Genomic DNA, 21,438 nt, shown 5'->3' with positions numbered 1-21,438 from the left:
GTGGGTGCATCAGAAGGCACACTATTTGAAAGGCAAATTGCTTATAATGATTTTTTCCACATTCCTCGTCAGCACACGCTCGTAAGTTGGCAGCGCATGTGGAGTGAAGATGAGTTCGGTCGTTGGTTACACACGATTATCCCTAAGGTCTCGACGAGTGCCTGGTTCAAGGGGTTGAATGTAGGTCGTGATTTCATTCGCGTGATATCTCGGCTTATGTCCAATCACTACAACCTAAACGCGCATCTTTATCGCATTGGGCTCGCAGCAAACAATCTTTATTTATTTTATTTATTTTTTGAGAGAAGATTAATTCCTACATTATTTTAGATATCTTAGGTAGCCGCGATCCTGACCTTCTGCTTCATCTATACCTGTTCCTCAGAAACGCCGATGTCAACGTTTAATGATGTTCCCTCCGTTGTATCCCTGTATCATATCCCTCCTATCCGATCGATGTTTTCATCAGTTGAAGCGATGGAAGAGTTCGTTCTTTACGTGGAAAATCGTTCATCTCTTCTCGACCATCTTTGAATACCGTATACCATTCATACACCCGTGTTTTCGACATAGTTGAGTCTCCAAATGTATTCTGCATTATTTTCAATTTTTATTTGCAACACAAAATTCTTACTGAAGATTCTTACGCAACGCTTCTTACTGAATAAATCAAAACACAAACAGAAGTGAACATCCCTCGTAACATTAAAATCCAAGAGTTCGATATGTTGATTGAATACGCGAGCCATGCTTGCAACGGGCTTGTGGTAAGCATAGTTAGTACGCGCTGCAGGAAGGCGAAGAAAATCGTGGTTACATAAATTTTTTCTTCGGGTGTTGAAGTTGATCTGTCGAAGGAATTCCGGACTATTGGTGTTTCCTTGGATGAGATCATAAACGAACAGCACTTTTGCTAAGTTCGCTAAGCAGATTCAATTCTATGAGATTGCAACGAATCTCGTAGCTAGGGAGGTTCCAAGAATCATTCTAAGGTAGTCGACGTAAAACGAAGCGTACACATTTGCGTTGAATGAACTCAATTCTCTGGATGCTGTTTCCGTAATACGGAGCCCAAACTACGGATGAGTACTCCAAAATAGAGCGAACCAGAGAACAATACAGAGCTTTGAGGCACTGTATGTTGGTTAAATGTTTGGTGATACGAAATATGAAACCAAGAGCTTTGGAAGCTTTAGAAACTACGTATGAAATATGTTCTCGAAGCGTTAACTTTGAATTCAAAATAACTCCTAGGTACTTAATGTTTGTAGTTCTATTGAGAGTAGATCCATGTAGTTCAAAATCGAATCGTATCGTTGATCATTTCCGAGAGAAAGAGATGACAGAGCACTACGCCAATTGGCAAACGTATATACTACCTGCGTGTGGTCTCCGTTCCACAACACGCAAATCATGCGTATGGAGAGAGTGCAGCGTAGTTGCATTCGATATGCTCTCCGACAATTCCCTTGGACAGATCCAGACCATCTCCCAGACTATTCGAGCCGCTGCATACTGATCGTGTTGGAATCGCTAGCTTCTAGGCGTGAATCCTTAGACTTCCTAAGAACTCCATAACCCCTTAGAAAATTGTTTCCGTGAATTTAATAGTGCTTGTGCTGTATGATTGGGTGATTTTTATAAAAAGATCGAATCTTGTCGAATCGATTTACCGAACGGCGTAGGGATCGATCCACTGATTAAATCGGTACCAAAGAATCGATCTTTGCAGATCGATCTTTGAAAAATTAAAAACTTTTTCGATTTTCTGCTCATTCTATATGAATATCGCCTCTTCTTTAAACAGGGAATACAAATTTCATATTTCTATGCAAACATCAAAAGCATTTTGTTTTGTTCCTCAGCATGAAGGCCGCAGCCACAAGGCATTCATCTTGTGCCGTTAGGCAGTCGTTTTACTGAATAAATTAACTGAAAAAGCACTATTAGAAATTCAACAGATGCCCAGAACGATGCTGCCCAGAACTCAGCTGACAATGATCCCATAAAAGCCAATCGTGCCATATATCTGTCATTTAGTCGAAGCCGTTTCTTGATTTAGGCGCCAGTTCTAAAAAGCAACCTTTCGCCTGCAATTGATGTCATCCTATGCGCAACTGGTTACAGTACATCCTCTCAGTAGCTGCCGCTAGTTCTGTCTCTGTCAGCACTTGTCATAAGTAAATCGTAGAAGCAATTCAAATGGTGACATTTTGTTTAAAAAAATGTTAGGTGTCATTTGGTGATATGAAAAATCGATGTATACTGAAAACAAAGCTACAAAAAGTTTTTCTAATATCGAAAAGATCGAAAGCAAAAAAAAAAACGATTTTCTCGAGTACAAAAAATCGAAAATCGGACGCCAAGCAGGAAAGACACCGAGGAGCGATTGTGAACGTGAAAACGTTTGTGCTTTGTTTTTTTTTGACGTAGGACTACGTCTAACCGGAAGATACAGGCGGTGAAATGGAAATCTAGGCACTGAACAAGTAGGAAAAAATGCAAGATTTGGAATATAGGCGTTCCAAATCTTGCATTTCTCAATAGATCGCAAAGGTTTTTGCATCAATTGATAGGAAATATATCTACGCATCTATCATAACGAATAACATTTCATTTTTCTTGAGATAAATAATTGAAAAATTGTGAAATACCAAGCATTGTCCAAATACACTATGTGCCCATTTTTGATTGGTCCATTTTGTGCTCCTCAAATCGTACCGACCAAAACGGGCAACCAGAGCAGCAGCGAAATAGAATGAAGCACGATTGGAAAGGAAAAAGAAAAAAAATGAACGAAACATTGGTCGCTGTCTCACACATGCGTAATTCTCGAGCCAGCCAATCAGCTTAAAAATCCCCGCTCCGCTGCCGTAACGATCATTCTCATCCAAACCGTACACCACATCGGTTCGCACCACAACACATCAACAAACCAACCCAAGCAGCCATGCCTGGACATGGTAAAGGAGGAAAAGTGAAGGGAAAGGCAAAGTCCCGCTCGAACCGTGTTGATCTGGAGTTCCCCGCAAGGGTAGCTAGGCCGAGCGCGTTAGTACCAGTGTACCAGTCCACCTAGCCGGCGTTATATAGCTTCGGCCGCCGAAGTGATCGGGTTAGCTGGCAAAGCTGCTCGCGACGATAAGAAAACCTGCATTTGGAACAGAACACATTCGGTTCGGTGGACATCAAGACAACAGGCAGTTGCAACGAGTGGCGAGTGGCAAACGCAATCGCAAAACGGCATCAGGTAGCAGAAGAAAAAAGTTTGTTCTTTATACAAACTGCTTTGGTGGCAAATCCAGAACAAGGCGGCATCGAGGGCGTTCGAAATGGTTTTTTTTCAAAACCACGAGTACTAAGTTTTCTAAATTGGAACCATTCCATAAAACAAGGCGCTTTTCAGGGCCATTAAACCTTCCAAAAAAGAGTTTAGGAAATAAAGTTCAATGCTTTCTAAAACATTATCCAAAATAATAATAAAACACAAATTGATGTTTTCATAATTTGTTTGCCAGGATCTGATGAGTATGTGAATTTGGCAGTTGTTCTGAGCTTATTGATAGTTGGGGACTTTCCCGATTATTCAATTTTCACCAATTCTTAAATTGTTTCCAGATTGAAAGTACAGTAATTTACAATTAGTTCGACATTTAGCTAATTGGACTGACATGTAATGCGACTTATTTAGTTGGACATTTTTGTAAACATAGAGATCCAAATTATGACCCCACATTGAAAGTCGACACTGTACCACTGTCATCGCAAATGTTCAATTACAGGTTAAAATTACCTCCAATGCGACACTGAGTGGCGCTTCGGCACGCCGCATTGAATGTAATTTACTGTACTGGATGGGAAGAAATTTTCCAACTGTGAAAGCTGTGGAGAGTGGCAACAAATCGCTAAACAGGAAGGTTAACCGAACAAGATGGGGATATCGAGTGATAACAAAACAATAAACTCTTTAGACTTTTTGTGATCCTGAAAAGGACCCTTTTTAGCCTGTATGTGAATCCAACGAGCGAACAAATCGTAATGAATGTATTTTTTTGCCATCGCTCCCTTTTAACGCTCATTCGTTCGTCTCGTTGGACTCGCCCCTTTGGCTGAGTCTGCCGATTTGTCTCTATCCTGTGAGTGTGTACCGCTAGAGTATAAAACACGCGGACCCCAAAAAAATATCTTATTTTCTTTCAAACCGTAAACCCGTGTGGTTGTACGGCATCGGCATCGTGTACTCAACAAAGGAGGAAAAGAGAAGGGAAAGGCAAAATCCCGCTCGAACCGTGGTGGTCTGCAATTTCCCGTAGGTGTATCCGCCAATTGCACCGGAAGGGTAGCTAGGCCGAGCGCGTTAGTACCTGTGTACCAGTCCACCTAGCCGGCGTTATATAGTTTCAGCCGCCGGAGTGATCGAGTTAGCTGACAAAGCTGCTCGCGACGATAAGAAAACCTGCATTCGGAACAGAACACATTCGGTTCGGTGGACATCAAGACAACAGGCAGTTGCAGCGAGTGGCGAGTGGCAAACGCAATCGCAAAACGGCATCAGGTAGCAGAAGAAAAAAGTTTGTTCTTTATACAAACTGCTTTGGTGGCAAATCCAGAACAAGGCGGCATCGAGGGCGTTCGAAATGGTTTTTTTTAAGCCACGAGTACTAAGTTTTCTAAATTGGAAACATTCCATAAAACACGGTGCTTATCAGGGCCCTTAAACCTTTCAAAAAAGAGTTTACGGAATACAGTTCAATGCATTCTAAAATAATATCCAAAATAATAATAAAACACAAATTGATTTTTTTATAATTTGTTTGCCATGATGAGTATGTGAATTTGGCAGTTGTTCCGAGCTTATTGATGGTTGGGGACTTTCCCGATTATCCAATTTTCACCAATTCTTAATTTGCTTCTAGATTGAAAGTACAGTAATTTATATTTAGCTCGACATTGAGCTAATTGGATGGATCTGTAATGCGACATTTTTGTAAACATAGAGTTCGGGGTCCAAATTATGACCCCACATTGAAAGTCGACACTGTACCACTGTCATCGGAAATGTTCAATTACAGGTTTAAATCGCCTCAAATGTGACACTGAGTGTTTCTCCGGCACGTCGCATTAAATTTAATTTACTGACCAACATGTCACAAGCTGGATCGGAAGAAATTTTCCAACTGTGAAAGCTGTGGCGAGTGGCAAACGCAAAGGTAAACAGGAAGGTTTAACCGAACAAGATGGGGATATCGAGTGATTAAACAGTAAACTAATCCATTTTTCAGGTAGATAGGTAGGTATTCACGTAGGAGAAGAAAATAAAACAATATATTTGAAATATATATTTAACAAAAGCTGTCCCCTTTGTATAGTCCTACGTCACTCCGGTTATGTCCCCGACATTACCCACCCGTCTTTTATTATATGTCGTTGTAATTTGAGCAATATAGGATGGTTTTGCAGAACGCCGATTTCGGTCGGGCGCTCCATTAAATTTGGCGGACTCGCACTGTGTAGAAGCTATCTTGAAATTTATTTTCAGCATAAGAGATATCGATGCATGCGGTGCGATACCGCAAGAGACAGGAGTTTCTATGGGATGTGGAGCAGGGGAGCCTAATCACTTATCGAATTGTGTTAAAAGCGGCGGAAGCGTCGCGCATGGTGAAGGAGAGATTTGATAGAATGGCGGAGTTTTTAAACGGTTTTATTTAGGTTTTATGTTTGTATGTTTGTATGTTTGTATGTACGAAATTAGACCCCCTTTCTGTTGACCGATTGATCTGAAATTCTCTGCAGTCATTATAAAACTGCGTATCTTCAACATACAAGATGACGACCGCTTCGAAGTGGCGGATTACAGATTTTCTCAAAACCGCACCAATATGGGTATCAAATGAAGGACTTGACTAGTAGAAAACAGTTTTATAAAATAAAACATAAAATAAAATAACACATAAAACACACTTAGAATTCGAATTTCGATGAAACTTTTATTTCAAATTAAAGTTTGGTTTATGCCATTTTGTGTGAAATACAACATCATTCAGATGTCCACCTAGGGCTTCCTCGCACACCTTGATCCGGAACAGGTAATTTTCGATGACTTTTCGGCACATATGGAGTGGTATCTCGGTCATAACTTCACGAATGTTGTCTTTCAAATGTTCAAGAGTTTGCGGAGAGTTGGCATAGACACGGTCTTTCGCATAACCCCACAAAAAAAAGTCTAGCGGGTTCAAATCGCATGATCTAGACGGCCAATTGGCATCATCAAAACGGGAAATTATGCGTCCCTCAAATTTCGTTCGCAATATGGCCATGTTCGGTCGTGTTGTGTGGCAAGTGGCGCCGTCCTGCTGAAACCACATGTCATCCGTATCCATATCTTCAATTTGTGGCAAAAAAATCGGTTAACATGCGGCCATAGCGCTCACCATTCACAGTTACCGTCTCGCCGTCCTCATTTTCAAAGAAATACGGCCCGATGACTCCACCAGACCATAATGCGCACCAAACAGTGACTTTTGGCGGATGCAATGGCCTCTCAACAATCACGTGTGGATTTTCTGAGCCCCATATACGGAAATTTTGGGTGTTCACATAGCCACCGAGCTTGAAATGTGCCTCATCGCTGAAGAAAATTTGATGCGAAAATTCAGCATTTTGCTGCTATTGTTCGTTCACCCAATCGACGTATGCCCGACGCATTCCATGGTCACCACGCTCTAATTTTTGTACCAGTTGGACTTTATATGGATGTAGATGCAGGTCCAAATGCAAAATTCGCCACAATAATGTGTTTGACAAGCCCAATTGCTGAGCACGCCGTGGAATCGAAACATTCGGGTCATCCTCCACACTGGCAGCAACAGCAGCAATATTTTCGGCCGAACGCACATTACGATGATGCAAAGGTTTCACAATATCCGCTACGGGTCCAGTTTGTTCGAATTTACGCACTGCATTAGCGATTGTGTGCTCTGTAGGCCGTCCATGACGACCAAAATCCGTCCGTAATGCTCGAAAAAAATGGCCGCCACCAGAAAATGGCGTCAACAGAAACAAAATAATCAACTACTTTTCTGAACGGTTTCATTCAACTTGACCTGTTAGTATGTCTGTAGAGTTGTCCCGCATTAATAGAAATTTCTCACCGTTCCTTCTGACTAGCTGATCTGAAGTTTGGAACACACCTTTATCTCTGATGTCAATATAATAAAAATCCAATTTGACCGCCGCTATAGAATGGCCTTGGTTTAGTCCTACGCCTCTCCGGTTATGTCCCCGACATTACCCACCCGTCTTTTTAACATATTCCAATGCCTCGGAAATACAGTAATTTACATTTAATACGGCATTTTGCTAATTGGACAGACCCGCATTACACGTTTAAATGGACATTTTTACCTCTAATTGGGCATTTTTGGAAACATCGAGTTCGGGGCTCAAATTATGGCTCCACATTGGAAGTCGCAACCAGACGTCGACACTGTACCACTCTCACCGAAAATGTCCAATTACAGGTCAAAATCGCCTCCAATGCGACACTGACTGTTGCCTTGACATGTATGTCGCATTAACACGTTCGTCGTCCCGTCACCCAGATATGGGTGACACTTTTCTCGTTCAAATCAAATATGATTTTCGAAAGGAATTTGATGGAATATGTTCCTATTTAGGTAACTATGGGATATGTAAAAAAATAATAAAATTAAAATCATATTATTATAATGTTTATAGTATACTTTTCATAAGTTTATAGTACGGATGGTTTGTACTGCTTGTACGGTTGTATGGCAGAAATCGTTATCGCTTCTTCTTCTTCTTGAATGGCGTTAACGTTCCCTTGTGGAACTTTTGCCGTCTCAACGTATGCATTAACTAGCGTCATTTAATAATACTTGGTCGAGATTTCTTAAGCCAAATAACACGCCTTGAATGTATTCCGAGGGGCAAGCTCTTGAATACGCATGACCACAGTGCAAGTCGAAGGAAATTTCTTTGACGAAAAATCCCCCGGCCAGAACGGGAATCGAACCCGAACACCCGGCATGATAATGTGAGACGCTAACCACTCGGCCACGGGTGCACGTTATCGCTGCAGCACTTAATTCGCGCACGGGCGGCAGGAGGTTTCCTAATCCGGGGGCACGCTTGGAAACAGCGTGGCGTGAACCGGAACGTCCTTGTTTTCATTGTCACACGCCCAGGAGTATAACACTCACTTTGAATATCAACTTTTTAACAGCGTTAACTTCACCACCTTCGTATAGTTGCTCGTCGTTTCCAGACTCCAGCTAAAGTGGCCGAGGCCTTTAACGTTTCCTTCCACGAAACCTTGGTCCTTCTTCCTTTTTCCGTCTACTCTCCTCTCTCCATTATTTCTCATTCCCGTTCCTTCCTCTCTCTCCCACTCCCGGAACACCATCAATTCATCATGGTTTGCCCGCCGATTTTATTCAAGGGGGCTGTTGATGAAGGTTACACATTACAATTTTAGGTTAGTACATGTATACATTTAAAACTACGGTTAGTACAATAAACAATTCATATAAAAAAATTTAACGTTAACAACAATGTTATTCAGTAACCAGCCAACAAGGAACAAAGCAAATAGTTTACTTAAATTATATTTTTTTACTACTAGTACATTAAATTAAACAAAAATTGGACTGCTATTTCTGTTCCGTCATTGGATAACAATAACAATTCTTTTCGATAACAATTCTCCCCTCAGTAAGGTAGAAACAATATGTAAGTAATTTTTCGTAGATGTCCAAACATAGTTTCGCATAACACCCACTTCATCCGCAAAACTTTGAATCGGATTCTGAATCTATTTTTTTTATTTTACTTGTATTTGGTCATCACCTCGATCCATTTTCATACCTTAAACCGCCATATTTCGCCATACTTGTTCCCGACCACTCTACACCAGAGAAAAATTGTCATATTAGCGTCTCAAAGACTCTGGTCTCCAGCGGATCCTCGTTCTTATCAAGGAAAGTGAAGTGTAAGGTAAAACGTAATGTCAAAATTGCCGTTCAGGCGCTACTCACGCTTGTTTGAACTTGTTTACAAACATAGAACGCATCCAAGCAACACTAAATACTTTGACTGCTACTCGTTCTTTATATTTTGAAAGTGATATTCGAATGTTCTGATTTGTTTTCGTTATTGATAGACTTTTTTACAGTTAAGAACCGGTACAAAACAATGCTACGAACAGGTGTTGTGTAAAGGAAGCTTACCGCTTTGAAATAGAACATGTATGCCAGACGGATGGACTATTAACGAATAATATCTACATAAAATCCATGTTCAACTGCATCTCATTTGCACGGAGAATGCAACGGGGGCTCATGCTACATATACATAACATACGGAATCGTCAAAGACCGCTGCTGCCGCATTATGTAGCACTGGAGAATAACAAGAACATGAGCCAAGAGGTTGAAAGTATTACTCAAGTTATCTAGTGGCTAAAAAGCATTCAAAGCAATGAATACCAGGCAATAAATTCAAGATTGCAACTAGTTATATTGGACATATCCAATAAAGGAAATCTGGAGCGTTCCTAGTTTTACAATACTATGCTTAATAACTTAGATAGAAGTTCTGTGAACACCCTTGTATATAATTGTGAATGATTGTGTATACGTGCAATTTGAAAATGCAAAAGTCGAATCACAAGCATATTAGACTATGTCGGACAAATTATCATTTCTAAGGAACATGAAACTGTTGGTATGGAAAGGAAATAATCTCTCTGTAAAGAAACCCTAAAAATGTGATATCCCGTTGTACATATAAAGGATTGATATGTACAACGAAATTATGTAGAATTATCCCATTAACTGGAACGTGTCGCAGAACATAACAAATAATGGTCAAATAGATATGAGTTCCGAGAGTAGCTGTCCACTTGTGTATCGTAGTTATTTTAATTATGGATTTATTTATTTTTATTTCTTATATTATACTGTTCAACTCCTCACTGATGAGAATTACTTTGAGGTAACTCCGCCTCTACTTCGAGTGGATAAATCTTTAAAACACATTTTGCATGGCTCATACAGCAACATGAGCTTCCGTGGCTAAGTGGTTAGCGTTACACAGCCGGGGGTTCGGATTCGATTCCCGTTCTGGTCGATGGACTTTTCGCCAACGAAATTTCTCCCGACACACGTATTTTAGAGCATGTCATTCAGAATTCTTTCAAGGCCTGTTATATGGAAAAATGAATCTCAACTAGTACTATTGAAAAACACACAAGTAAAAGTCTAGGTTCAAACGGTGAAGTTTCTCAGGAACGTTAGCGCCATTGTAGAGGAATTAGTCAAACAAATAGTGTAAATGATGGATGTAATAGTTGAAAATCGCGTTATATATGTTCATGTGAGCATCTGATAATTATTGATTAGTTGACGCATATAAAGTGCGCTACACATACAGCGTCTCCGTCACCGTCCCGTCAACTATTCTCTTAGACTTATTTTGCCGACATCAAAGTTGTCGGTGATTGTGTATGTGAATGCTACCATACGATTTCCATGAGAGATCCGATTCTTTGTTTTAAGAGGCTTCAAACTTTACAGTTCGCCTGTCGTCCATGGGAGAATATTTGACATTTCATTTACGTTGACTTCACGGTGACGGGACGTTGTATGTGTAGCGCATTTAGAGAAACAAATAATGGTTCTAATGATAATGTACTTAGTATTAGAATCTGCAAGGAGCTGGATGTATGCTAATTAAACAGAATAATTTTTGTATTCGACGTTCAATATTTTTTATTTGGAATATACATGTCTATTTTAACTTGAACTCATCTTTTTGTATTTTTTGGTTACTCTCCTAATTTCAATTTCACTTCTTCGTTTTCTATTTACGGATATAAATCCTTGTAGTTGGAGATTTAAATAACGCATCCTAGCGATCGTTCTTATTTTGATATAGGTTTTAACAACGGTTACATCAAAATTCGGATATGCTTTAAGAATTTGTTCGACAATAGTCGATACTACATTGTTTTTAAATTTAAACCCCTCGCTACCTAGACTAGAAACAAATATTTTTTCCATTTCTAACCCTACTACATGAAACGTGGCACAGGGTGCAGTTAATCCACCATATGACAAATTTGCCAAGAAAGACGGTACCTGACTACTGGACAGGTTGGCCGTTTTATCTCCGAGATCTGGGTGGGTTTTTTTCAGTTTGTATGCGACCCAGCCAAGAAGATATAAAAAACCATGTATTTCTTGATTTTTTTTCTAGAATCGAAATCGATGGCAACGAAATTGTGTTTTCCGGTTCCTTTCGTGTGTTATCGGAAACTGTAATTTAGAGAATATGTTATTTTATAATGTTATTATATCTCAATCTCTGTTGAATTACATTCAGATGGCTGACTCGAACTTTCCTCCGAAACAAGCAGATCTATCCCCGCTCTTTGGAATAACATCGTGGTGATGTAGTTATCTTCCACGTGTGAAATGTTTCTTTGGTCGTAAGTATTGTCGTTCTTTTGCGTTATTCCAGGGGTTTTCCCTAGAATTATAAGTCGCAGACGCCTTATAACATCTAGCGGGGCTGGCCTGTCATTGAGGCCTCCTCTCGAGCGTATCTGTGAGAACAAATTCTCGAGCAAATCTTGATTTAACTGAAAATGAAAATGATTTGAAGGATATATATATATTTTGATATATATATATATATATATATATATATATATATATATATATATATATATATATATATATATATATATATATATATATATATATATATATATATATATATATATATATATATATATATATATATATATATATATATATATATATGTATATATATATATATATATATATATATATATATATATATATATATATATATATATATATATATATATATATGTGTTAGTGTTAGTTTTGTATCCTATCACAAAATTAGATTCGTATTTTTTTAGGATGTCCTTTTTCATTTTAGGGTTTTTATTTTCGTAATCGTAATGATTGTTTGTTTTTTTTTAGTTTTAATGGTCTATGAACCCAGGGCGCTGATTTTTTTTTTTGAATTTTTTGTTGAAAATTTAAGCTTTTTTACATAACATATACAAAATTCAGAGAGGCGTTTTCTTTTGTTTTTAGTTATGATTTTTCAAAAATCACCGATCCAAAAAATAATTGTTCCCCTTTTTTCCAAAAATTATTTAAAAAAACTAATAACTTTTGAACTACTGTGCCAATTAAAATGATCGATATATCAATTTGAAGCTAATGAGTTTTCGGGAAAATACCGTACTGGTGTTAGATTATAGTCGCACAGAAGTAGTCTTGTCGCATAGGAATATTGAACTAAAACTGAAAACGTGTTGGCTTTGAAAAATCATAACTCAAAAACGAATAAAACAACTCTTTGGTATTGTTATGTGAAAGAAAACTTAGCTTTAAAGAAAAAAAATATATATGGAGCTCTTGGTCCCAAAATCATTTAAACTATGAAAAACAATAACAACAACAATTTTTTTTAAAGTGTTATATTCTAGCTCATTGGCTATAATTTGATATGTCGATCATCTGAATCGGTCCAGTAGCTCAGAAATTTAAAAAAAAAGATTTTTAGGATCTTCGTTTAATTTTGAGAAATTATAACTAAAGAACAGAAAATAACGCCTCTATTATCCTTGGATATGTTATGAAAAAAAACCTCAGCTTTCAAGAAAAAAATATAAAAAGATATAGCGCTCTTGGTCCCGAGATCATGAAAACCAAATACAATAAAAAACCAAATCCTAGCTCATTCTCTTCAATTTGATGTCGATTGTCTGAATCGGTGCAATAGTTCAAAAGTTATGAATTTTTGAAAAAAGCCGTAATTGGAAAAAAAGGGAAAATGATCTTTCGGACCACCCTAATGAAAAAATAAAAAAACGGGTCTGATATCTTGCGGTCAGGAACGAAACTACCAATTTTAATCAAAATCTGAGAACCACCATATCGGTTTGGCATGGAATGACTGTATGTTTAAACATAGATTCATATAATGCCTAGCTTACCTTAAAGGTTGATATGAATTTTATATCGTATTTTCTTTGCATATCTGTAAACAAGCATTTCAGTGATTTGATTGAGATAATGATTGATTGCTGGAACGTTGTCAAGGTCGTACAGACTGTTCCACTTTTTTTAATTGGCTTACAATCTTCTAGCATTTGAAGCATTCGATCCAGAGCTTCAACCTGTTTATCAGTAGCAGTGTAGGATCTCTTCATATCTACTGCAGCGAAAGGACTATAAGAATTGAAGACGTCAAACCAGTTATTGCATATTTCGATGAAGTCAGCGACAAGATTAGCTTCTTCCTCCTCGTTTGTTTGCGTAAAACCTTCTTTCAACACAGTTGCTGTTGTGTGTGACAAAAGTTGTGCGGCTTTCGCTACATTTTGTTTTTCGACTGTCGAGAGATCGATGTGCCCATAGTTGAGGGCGAAAAGCGGTGTTAGTTCACAGTAACATCTATCTTCAATGATGCTTCTCACTAATCGAGAATTGATTGTTTTGTTTTTCCAAATTATCCCTTCTCCAATGAACCAATCCCTCAAAAGTTTAAGATTGTGTGGACTGTCTCCAAAAACATAAATGTTTTCCTTTGAGACGGGATGTTCAAAATATGTTTTTTCTATCGTTATTCCCAAATTCTTTCTTAATATTGTGTTGGCAGGTCCGTTGTCCGAATTTACTCCTACTACGATATATCGTATTTTGTGGAGCTCGCAGATTATTTTTTTAAGAATTTGGGTTGTCATTGGTTGATCGAACGCAACAAATAAAATCTGTTTCCAGCTGGCAAACAAACCACGTACCATTACAACTTGAACGTATTTATACGGTCCAACAATTTCGTCCTTTTTTTTATCATACTCTATGAGTTGACGCACGCTCATCTCATCGTATGAAATGATACATGCTAGTTGTCTTTCTTCCATGTCCAGCCCAACAATATTCATGTATCGTAAAACATCCGACAGTAACCCACAATGTAGATCTAGTTGGTTAGCGTATGTATTTAGGGTAGTAAGTCCTGGCAGTGGAATGCGTAGATCATTCCGTATGTATGTGTAGCAGCGCTTGCTCAAGTAGCGTATAGCGAATGCGGTTGAAATCTCGTTCGAGTTCCAACGTTGCTTCTGCTTCCGTCCAAGGATTACATCCAATTGGTTTTTCGTTAATACGCTGCTCAACATTTCATGTATGTGGTTGATCATTTGAGTCCTAGGAATATGCTCTGTTTCACAAATGTTATCCTTTTTTTCAAGTTCTGTTAAAAGCTTATTCAGCGATTTGCGTTCTTTTTTCATTTCCGATGACATAAACATGTTTTTATTTTTGAGTACTTTTATCTGCTCTTCTTTGTTGTACACAAGTTGGCGCTCTTTTTGTAATGCACTCGTCAGTTCGGTTATTTTCATATCTGCTTGCTTTTTATAATCTTCCAGCGCCTTGATTGTATTTTTAAGTTTATCAATGGAAACGAAAGATTCGTTGAGCTCCAAATAAAACATGTTGGAATTCTCCAATCCATTTTCTTCAAACCTAGTTTGTTGTAGAGCTGATATAAAACAAATCGTAAGTACTAGCTTATATGTGATATAAAAACAGGAAGTGGGTTATATCTATGGTATAACCGCAAGGGTGACGTAGGACTATCGTTGATTTAGAGATCATTTGTTTGAAGTTGAATCTAAATCCATCCTGAATGAATGAATAAATAAATATTTGGGTGACTTCAAAAACGAGAGTGTTACTTTGAAGACTCAAGGTTTTATGCATCCAATATTGGATACAAAAAACCTTGTTCTGAAGAATAATCTTCAGAAGCTTTCCTGTTAACTGCACTTGATTGACAAATCACAAAACCAAATGTATGTGGTCGCAGTATTATATGGATAGAAAACATTAAAATAAACTCGCTTGAATGTAATTTCCAATTCTAAGGGGAACTGGCAGATTATTTTTCAGCAACGATCATTTCTTTCCAGGTTTCCTCTCGATAACCAGCAAACGAAAAGAGTTGCGCGCGTGTATGTGTGTGTGTGTGGCGGCTGCTTCTATGTCTTCCCGAGGAACCGTATTTCGATGCTGATACTCTCTTGGTCACTTTCTCTTCTCCTTCTGATCGATCGGCTTTTCTGCGCTCCCTCACAGTTAAAACAAACTGATTGCATTTCAGGTCAGGTCAAGCCAGGTAATGAATACCTCGATCCCTCGCCGTTCAGCTCGTTCAGTAACGATGTTGTCTTGTCGATGTCCTCAGGCGTCATGCACAAATTACGTAACGCAAAAATCCGGATTTTGAACCTCCCCCCCCCCTTTCGTAACGCAATTTCCTATCTCTAATAAACAGCTAATTACACTTGATTGAAAAATTACGAAATCAAATGTATTTGGTCGCTGTGTTCGCCATATAATTAGAAAACATTAAAATAAACTCTTTCGCATGGATGTATTCTTCAATTCCCAGGGAACTGGCAGATTATTTTTCAGCAACGATTAGATCTTTCCGGAATTTTCTCGATGCTGTATGGCATCCAAACGAAAATTCTCGTTTCAGTTTGGCCTGCAAAAAACTTTTCTGAACTCTAATCCATCAAATTTGGAGCCCTGAAAAGGGCCGTTGATTATATGCTAAGCTAATATAGCACCCTCTCCTTGGATTCGACGGGCCAGCTGAATGTCCTTGGGCATGATGTGACGCGTTTTACGTGGATAGCACACAAATTTGTATCTTCGAATAAGCCTCCTGCAGCGTCATAACCGCGGAACTTTGGAAGCGCAAGTCGGTTTTGAAGTCCTGAGCAATTCCACGATCCAAAAGCTGCAAAGGTAGCTTGCGGATCAGCAATTCGGTCGACTTCCGATAGCGATGAATTTCACGCAAAGTTCCCGGTCGATAGCGATGTGGCTTCTTCACCTATCCTGCGGCTGGTGCGCTTATCCGAGCTGCTTTCGTGTGACTTACCACTGAAAGACTAACTAGCTATCTGCTTGGTCCCAAACAAACGAGTCGTCACGGTGCGAGAGTAGAGTAAGAAATGAACGAAAGCAAAGGAAGCGTCATTTTATAACCTGTTTTCGAAGCTATCATTAAGTTATTGAAACAATTTTCCGACTCAATAAATAGCAATCATATAACTCTTGGACATTTTATCTTTTGTATGAAATGATTATCACTGTTCCGTTGATCCAAAGCAGAATGAATCACGCTTGAAGAAGGAATGGATTTTATCTTGGAATTTACTCAGCAAAAATAATGCCCTTTCCCAACACTTAAAAACGACAAACGGTAAACAGTTTCATCAAAGTGATTTCTTCGATATGGGGATATATTCACTACATCATGTCATGTATTTCATATTCTTCATAATGAAATCCATATCCATGGCACCTATCGGTATTGAATTATCATCGACACCACGATTTTCGCTAAATGCTCCTTTCAGTTCGGCCTGTAAAAAACTTTTCTGAACTCTAATCCATCAAATTTGGAGCCCTGAAAAGTGCTGTTGATTATATGCTAAGCTAATATAGCACGCTATCCTCGGATACGATGGGCAAGCTGGATGTCCTTGGGCATGATGTGACGCGTTTTGCATGGATAGCACACAAATTGGTATCTTCGAATAAGCCTCCTGCAGCGTCATAACCGCGGAACTTTGGAAGCGCAAGTCGGTTTTGAAGTCCTGAGCAATTCCACGAACCAAATGCTGCAAAGGTAGCTTGCGGATCAGCAATTCGGTCGACTTCTGATAGCAACGAATTTCATGCGAAGTTCCCGGTCGATAGCGATGTGGCTTCTTCACGCTTCCTGCGGCTGGTGCGCTTATCCGAGCTGCTTTCGTGGTGCCTTACCGCCGAAGGACTAACGAGCTGTCTGCTTAGTCCCGATGAAACAAGTCCTCACGGTGCGAAAGTAGAGTAAGAAATGAACGAAAGCAAGGGAAGTGTCATTTTATAAAACATAAAAGAATCGAATGTAATGTAATGTAATGTAATGTAAACCCAACCCTCTTTATTATATAAGCTTACTGTATACTCACGAATATAATAAGGGTGGGATTTAGATTCTATACTTTTATGGTTTATAAAATGACGCTTCCTTTGCTTTCGTTCATTTCTTACTCTACTCTCGCACCGTGACGACTCGTTTGTTTGGGACCAAGCAGATAGCTAGTTAGTCTTTCAGTGGTAAGGCACACGAAAGCAGCTCGGATAAGCGCACCAGCCGCAGGATAGGTGAAGAAGCCACATCGCTATCGACCGGGAACTTTGCGTGAAATTCATCGCTATCAGAAGTCGACCGAATTGCTGATCCGCAAGCTACCTTTGCAGCATTTGGTTCGTGGAATTGCTCAGGACTTCAAAACCGACTTGCGCTTCCAAAGTTCCGCGGTTATGACGCTGCAGGAGGTTTATTCGAAGATACCAATTTGTGTGCTATCCATGCAAAACGCGTCACATCATGCCCAAGGACATCCAGCTTGCCCATCGTATCCGAGGAGAGCGTGCTATATTAGCTTAGCATATAATCAACGGCCCTTTTCAGGGCTCCAAATTTGATGGATTAGAGTACAGAAAAGTTTTTTACAGGCCGAACTGAAAGGAGCATTTAGCGAAAATCGTGGTTTCGATAATAATTCGTTACCGATAGGTGCCATGGATATGGATTTCTTATTGAAGAATATGAAATACATGACATGATGTAGTGAATATATCCGAAGAAATCACTTTGGTGAAACTGCATTATAAAATTATTTGTGTACGAATGCCGCAATCGATAGTCGACTCTAATTTGCGCTGGGTAATTTCCTCGGAGGACTCGATTCCTCCTTTGAACATTAATAATCTCTTTCTGGCAAAACGATGTGGTATGAATCACATTATTTGAATGATAGAATGAAGAAGTTTTCTGCCACTTTCCTTCAACCTCCAAACGTATCTTTCTGCCGTTTGTCGTTTTCGCGTTCGCTAATCCTTTCTCACAACACCCATTTCTCGTTTGAGAAATTGTTGAGTAAACATTGTTTGCCAGTGCGCGTAGAGCGGGAATTCCTAAAGATTCATTGCACCTCTAATAAATTACCAAAAGACGTGGTCTTACGTTGATCACACTTGATTGAAAAAATCCAAAACGAAATGTATTTGGTCGCAGCATTATATGAGTAGAAAGCAAATAATCGCTCGAAAATGGCTTGATTTTCGCGATGTGAAACATTTTCCGTTTTTCATGTTATGCATCCAATATTGGATACGAAAATTTCCACTGATGGGGAAAAAAAATATTCAGAAGCTTTCCTGTTAATTGCGATTGATTGAAAAATAACAAAACCAAATGTATTTGGTTGCAGTGTTATATGGATAGAAAACATTAAAATAAACTCTTTCGCATGAATGTATTTTTCAATTCCCAGGGGAACAGATTATTTTTCAGCAACGATGATAGCAACGAGAATTCCGCGCGTGTATGTGTGTGTGTGGCGGCTGCTCCGATGTTTCAAGCGGAACCGTGGCATCACTCTCCTCCTGATGGATTCCCTTTTGGCCTTAGGTGCACAAACAGGCTCTTGGTGACACCGTTCATCAGCGTTTTCATGATAAACGAAATTAGCTCCACAACAACAGCGACAACATGCTCCAATCGCTGTTCAATCATAACTGAGTGGGTTTACGAGCGGCGTTCGCTTATATACCGATTGGTGATTTCAATAGCCTGTTTTGAAAGCAATTTTAAGACTATTGAAACAAGTTTTTGGATGAAAAAGTAACAAGTATATGACGCGTAGACATTTTATCTTTCAAATGAAGTATTTATCATACCATTTCGTTCAGTTGTTTAAGAGCTATTAACGCTCAAAATCTCGGTCTCCAGCGTAACGCTTTCGTTCTCGAAACTTTGGTTTTACACCCCGGTATAGAAATGAGAGACGTAGTCCTACGTCAAAATAAAGAAATGAGTCTATGGCCGAATGAATGTGCATCTCTTATAGACTCAAAAACTCAAATCATCATACAAATTGGTCTGTTGGAGTTTTCACATCCAACTACGTAATACGGTGCTATCAATGTTACTACATCTAAAAAAAAGTATTGAAGCGATTACCGTCATATACTCATAAACAGTGCGTACAGTAGAACCCTGATTACCCGCGGAATAGTCTGGTTGGACCACCGCGAATAACGGAAATCGCGGATAACGCAATATAGGATTGAAAATGCGGTACGAATACGAAAAAAAAGATATTTCAGCATGAAAACTATGTTTCATCAATACAGAAAATATTGAACTATCAATCTGTAAGGTCTTGTGATCAGATATTGTGAAAGTCATGACCAGATCAAAAAAGCAAGACTCTACCACTCACTGACAAATTTCGGGAAGGTTTATAGAATTGCTAGGGAACTCACTTTCGCGGATAATCCGCACCGCTGATCAATCGCTCACGGATAATCGAGGTTCTACTGTAGTTGATAATCAAATACTGGACCAAAAAAGTCACATGTTTTCGTGTTTTCTACACATATGTGCTTCGTCATTAATAATCTTGATTTTAAATGTAAACGTCTATGCGTCACACAGTCACTACAGATCCGAGACACGCGATTTTTTTTCCAAATAGCGCTTAAAATCATCAATTACTCAATGGACGTGCTGGATTGGTAGCCAAAAACCATCATACCAAATACGTCAATTTCAGCATTTAAAACCAAATATTAATTGATAGGTTCATTGATACTGTAACGAATCCTGTTTGAATTCCCAATTATCTAATGCTATTCCTGAATCATACCGTCTGGACTATTCTCGTCTGGAAAATCAACGACATATTCGAACGCTCGTGTAGGGTATAGCTAATGCTTTTGTAGTCGCGAGATACTTACAAGGTTCAGGCAGCGAATTTTTTTCATCTTCAATGTTCATATTATTTGGGAAAGATGCAGTGGTTTCAGTCAACAAGTTCGAAAGTTGCATCGTGAGAATAGCTAAAACAATGTAAATAAAACTTTTTACATATATCACACAATTCAGAGGAAAAATGTTTACCATCAGGAAGTAACATCCTACATTTCCTAGTGCCAATAAGTTGGTGGCTTTTTTTATACTGTTCACCGTAGCTGTTTCTATCGAAATGACGGGAGCAAATGCCTTGGTTCTTCTGCGGTTTCCAATTCTCGGATTGGCCACAGGAAACTATCCATCTACGTAATCTGTCTGCGCCTCTGGGAAAAGTATGGTACACAATGTCCGGGTTACTTTTCGTTATAAACCTTGTGTTCCCACATCCTTTCACTGCGCAATAATATGCCATCTGCAAAAATCGAAAAAATGTGAATATGAATGAATTTTCCCTTCATAGAATAACGCGAGAGGAAGCAGTCTGTATGGAAGAATTGAATGAATAATAAAGAAGCCTCATTACTAGCGACACAAACGCTAAGCCATCCGTAACCATATATTAATTTCTGTTTCTTCATAAACATAATGCCCTACGCACAAAGTAACTATCCAGGCCGGATTTTTTTGAGCGCTCAAGAATTAATAAGTTTCACTAGGCACAAAATGCGCTGCATAATTGTAGCCGAGCCAGCTGGCGGAAACCGAGACACATTTTTGTTCTCGCTGCAAACACACAACAAATCCATCAGACCCGTGCTATTGATGCAATATTCAGCGCCCAAATACAGTATATATAAAATAAATACCTTACTGTTGGTTTAACACAAACTGTGATCAACGATAATAGCTGCTTTTAAAATATTTTCCGATAATTTTACGATAATAACTGCTTTCAAAAAAATTTCCTTCAAACTCTATCTTCGACGATGGAGGCGATCTGGCGTAGTGGTAACATCCATGCCTCTCACGCTAAAGGTCACGAGTTCAATTCTCACTCCCGACATTCTTCCAAAAATGGAAGTAGAAGTGACGAACCAGCCAAATGAGTTGAAAGTCACTATAATACTGAAAAAAAAAAAAATCTTCGACGATTTCAAACATAACCATAATAACGTATGCAAGCGAATAAACAAATCAAAACTTATCGTCCCGCTGTTCCTCATACGTCTTTTGTAAATAGTGTATGTTACGTGCCACCTGTCAATTCCACCATCTTGGTTCTTATCATACCTTTATCAGATCCCCGATTTATGGATAAATTTATAAAAATTAAAACTCCAACATCAAGCTATTCGAGCCTAGGTTTTCGAATGCTGAGTTGGTGAATTCTGCCTTATCTGGAAACTGTCGTTTAGAGATGAGATCTGCTATGGGACAGATCGTAATGAAACGAATAATAAAAAAGACTGTTGTCAAATTTATGACAAATGTTATTTGTTCACGGCTTACAGAGACAAGGCTAGCTACTCCGGATCAGTC

General features: G+C 38.8%; 2 protein-coding genes across 6 annotated transcripts in view; one reads left to right on the top strand and one right to left on the bottom strand.

The window, feature by feature from the left end:
• Positions 1-6,020: 6,020 nt before the first annotated feature.
• LOC129764663 (peroxynitrite isomerase THAP4-like) lies at positions 6,021-21,376 on the bottom strand. 5 transcript variants are annotated; one of them, XR_008741185.1, is made up of 5 exons: positions 21,190-21,376; positions 20,107-20,371; positions 19,944-20,045; positions 11,401-11,665; positions 10,335-11,339 (listed from the first exon to the last, which is right to left on the bottom strand). XR_008741185.1 is itself a non-coding variant. In XM_055763982.1 (4 exons), the coding sequence occupies exons 1-4, from the start codon at positions 20,513-20,515 to the stop codon at positions 8,428-8,430; spliced, it is 441 nt and encodes a 146-aa protein (XP_055619957.1). In that variant the 5' UTR covers positions 20,516-20,757; the 3' UTR covers positions 6,021-8,427. The 5 variants fall into 5 exon arrangements, 2 of the variants coding, with proteins under 2 accessions (XP_055619957.1, XP_055619956.1); XR_008741187.1 differs by lacking the exon at positions 21,190-21,376 and adding an exon at positions 20,771-21,079; XR_008741186.1 differs by lacking the exon at positions 21,190-21,376 and adding an exon at positions 20,766-21,077.
• Positions 19,322-21,438, top strand: part of LOC129764660 (uncharacterized) — a 65,467-nt gene continuing 63,350 nt past the window's right edge. Inside the window, exon 1 of the mRNA XM_055763975.1 lies at positions 19,322-20,055. The gene's annotated coding sequence lies outside the window, so the exon portion shown is untranslated. The remainder of the gene's footprint in view (positions 20,056-21,438) is intronic.

The sequence above is a fragment of the Toxorhynchites rutilus genome, chromosome 2, assembly GCF_029784135.1.
Source record: "Toxorhynchites rutilus septentrionalis strain SRP chromosome 2, ASM2978413v1, whole genome shotgun sequence".
NCBI lineage: Eukaryota > Metazoa > Arthropoda > Insecta > Diptera > Culicidae > Toxorhynchites > Toxorhynchites rutilus.
The sequence above is the reverse complement of the archived record's forward strand: the minus strand, read 5'-3'. Positions and strand labels throughout refer to the sequence as shown.

Coding starts and splice junctions, on each gene's coding strand:
- LOC129764663 (XM_055763981.1), bottom strand. CDS start 20,515: ATGGTTACGGATGGCTTAGCGTTTGTGTCGCTA. Junction 20,372..20,482: donor GCTTAGCGTTTGTGTCGCTA/GTAATGAGGCTT, acceptor CGATTTTTGCAG/ATGGCATATTATTGCGCAGT. Junction 20,046..20,106: donor TAGGATGTTACTTCCTGATG/GTAAACATTTTT, acceptor ACATTGTTTTAG/CTATTCTCACGATGCAACTT.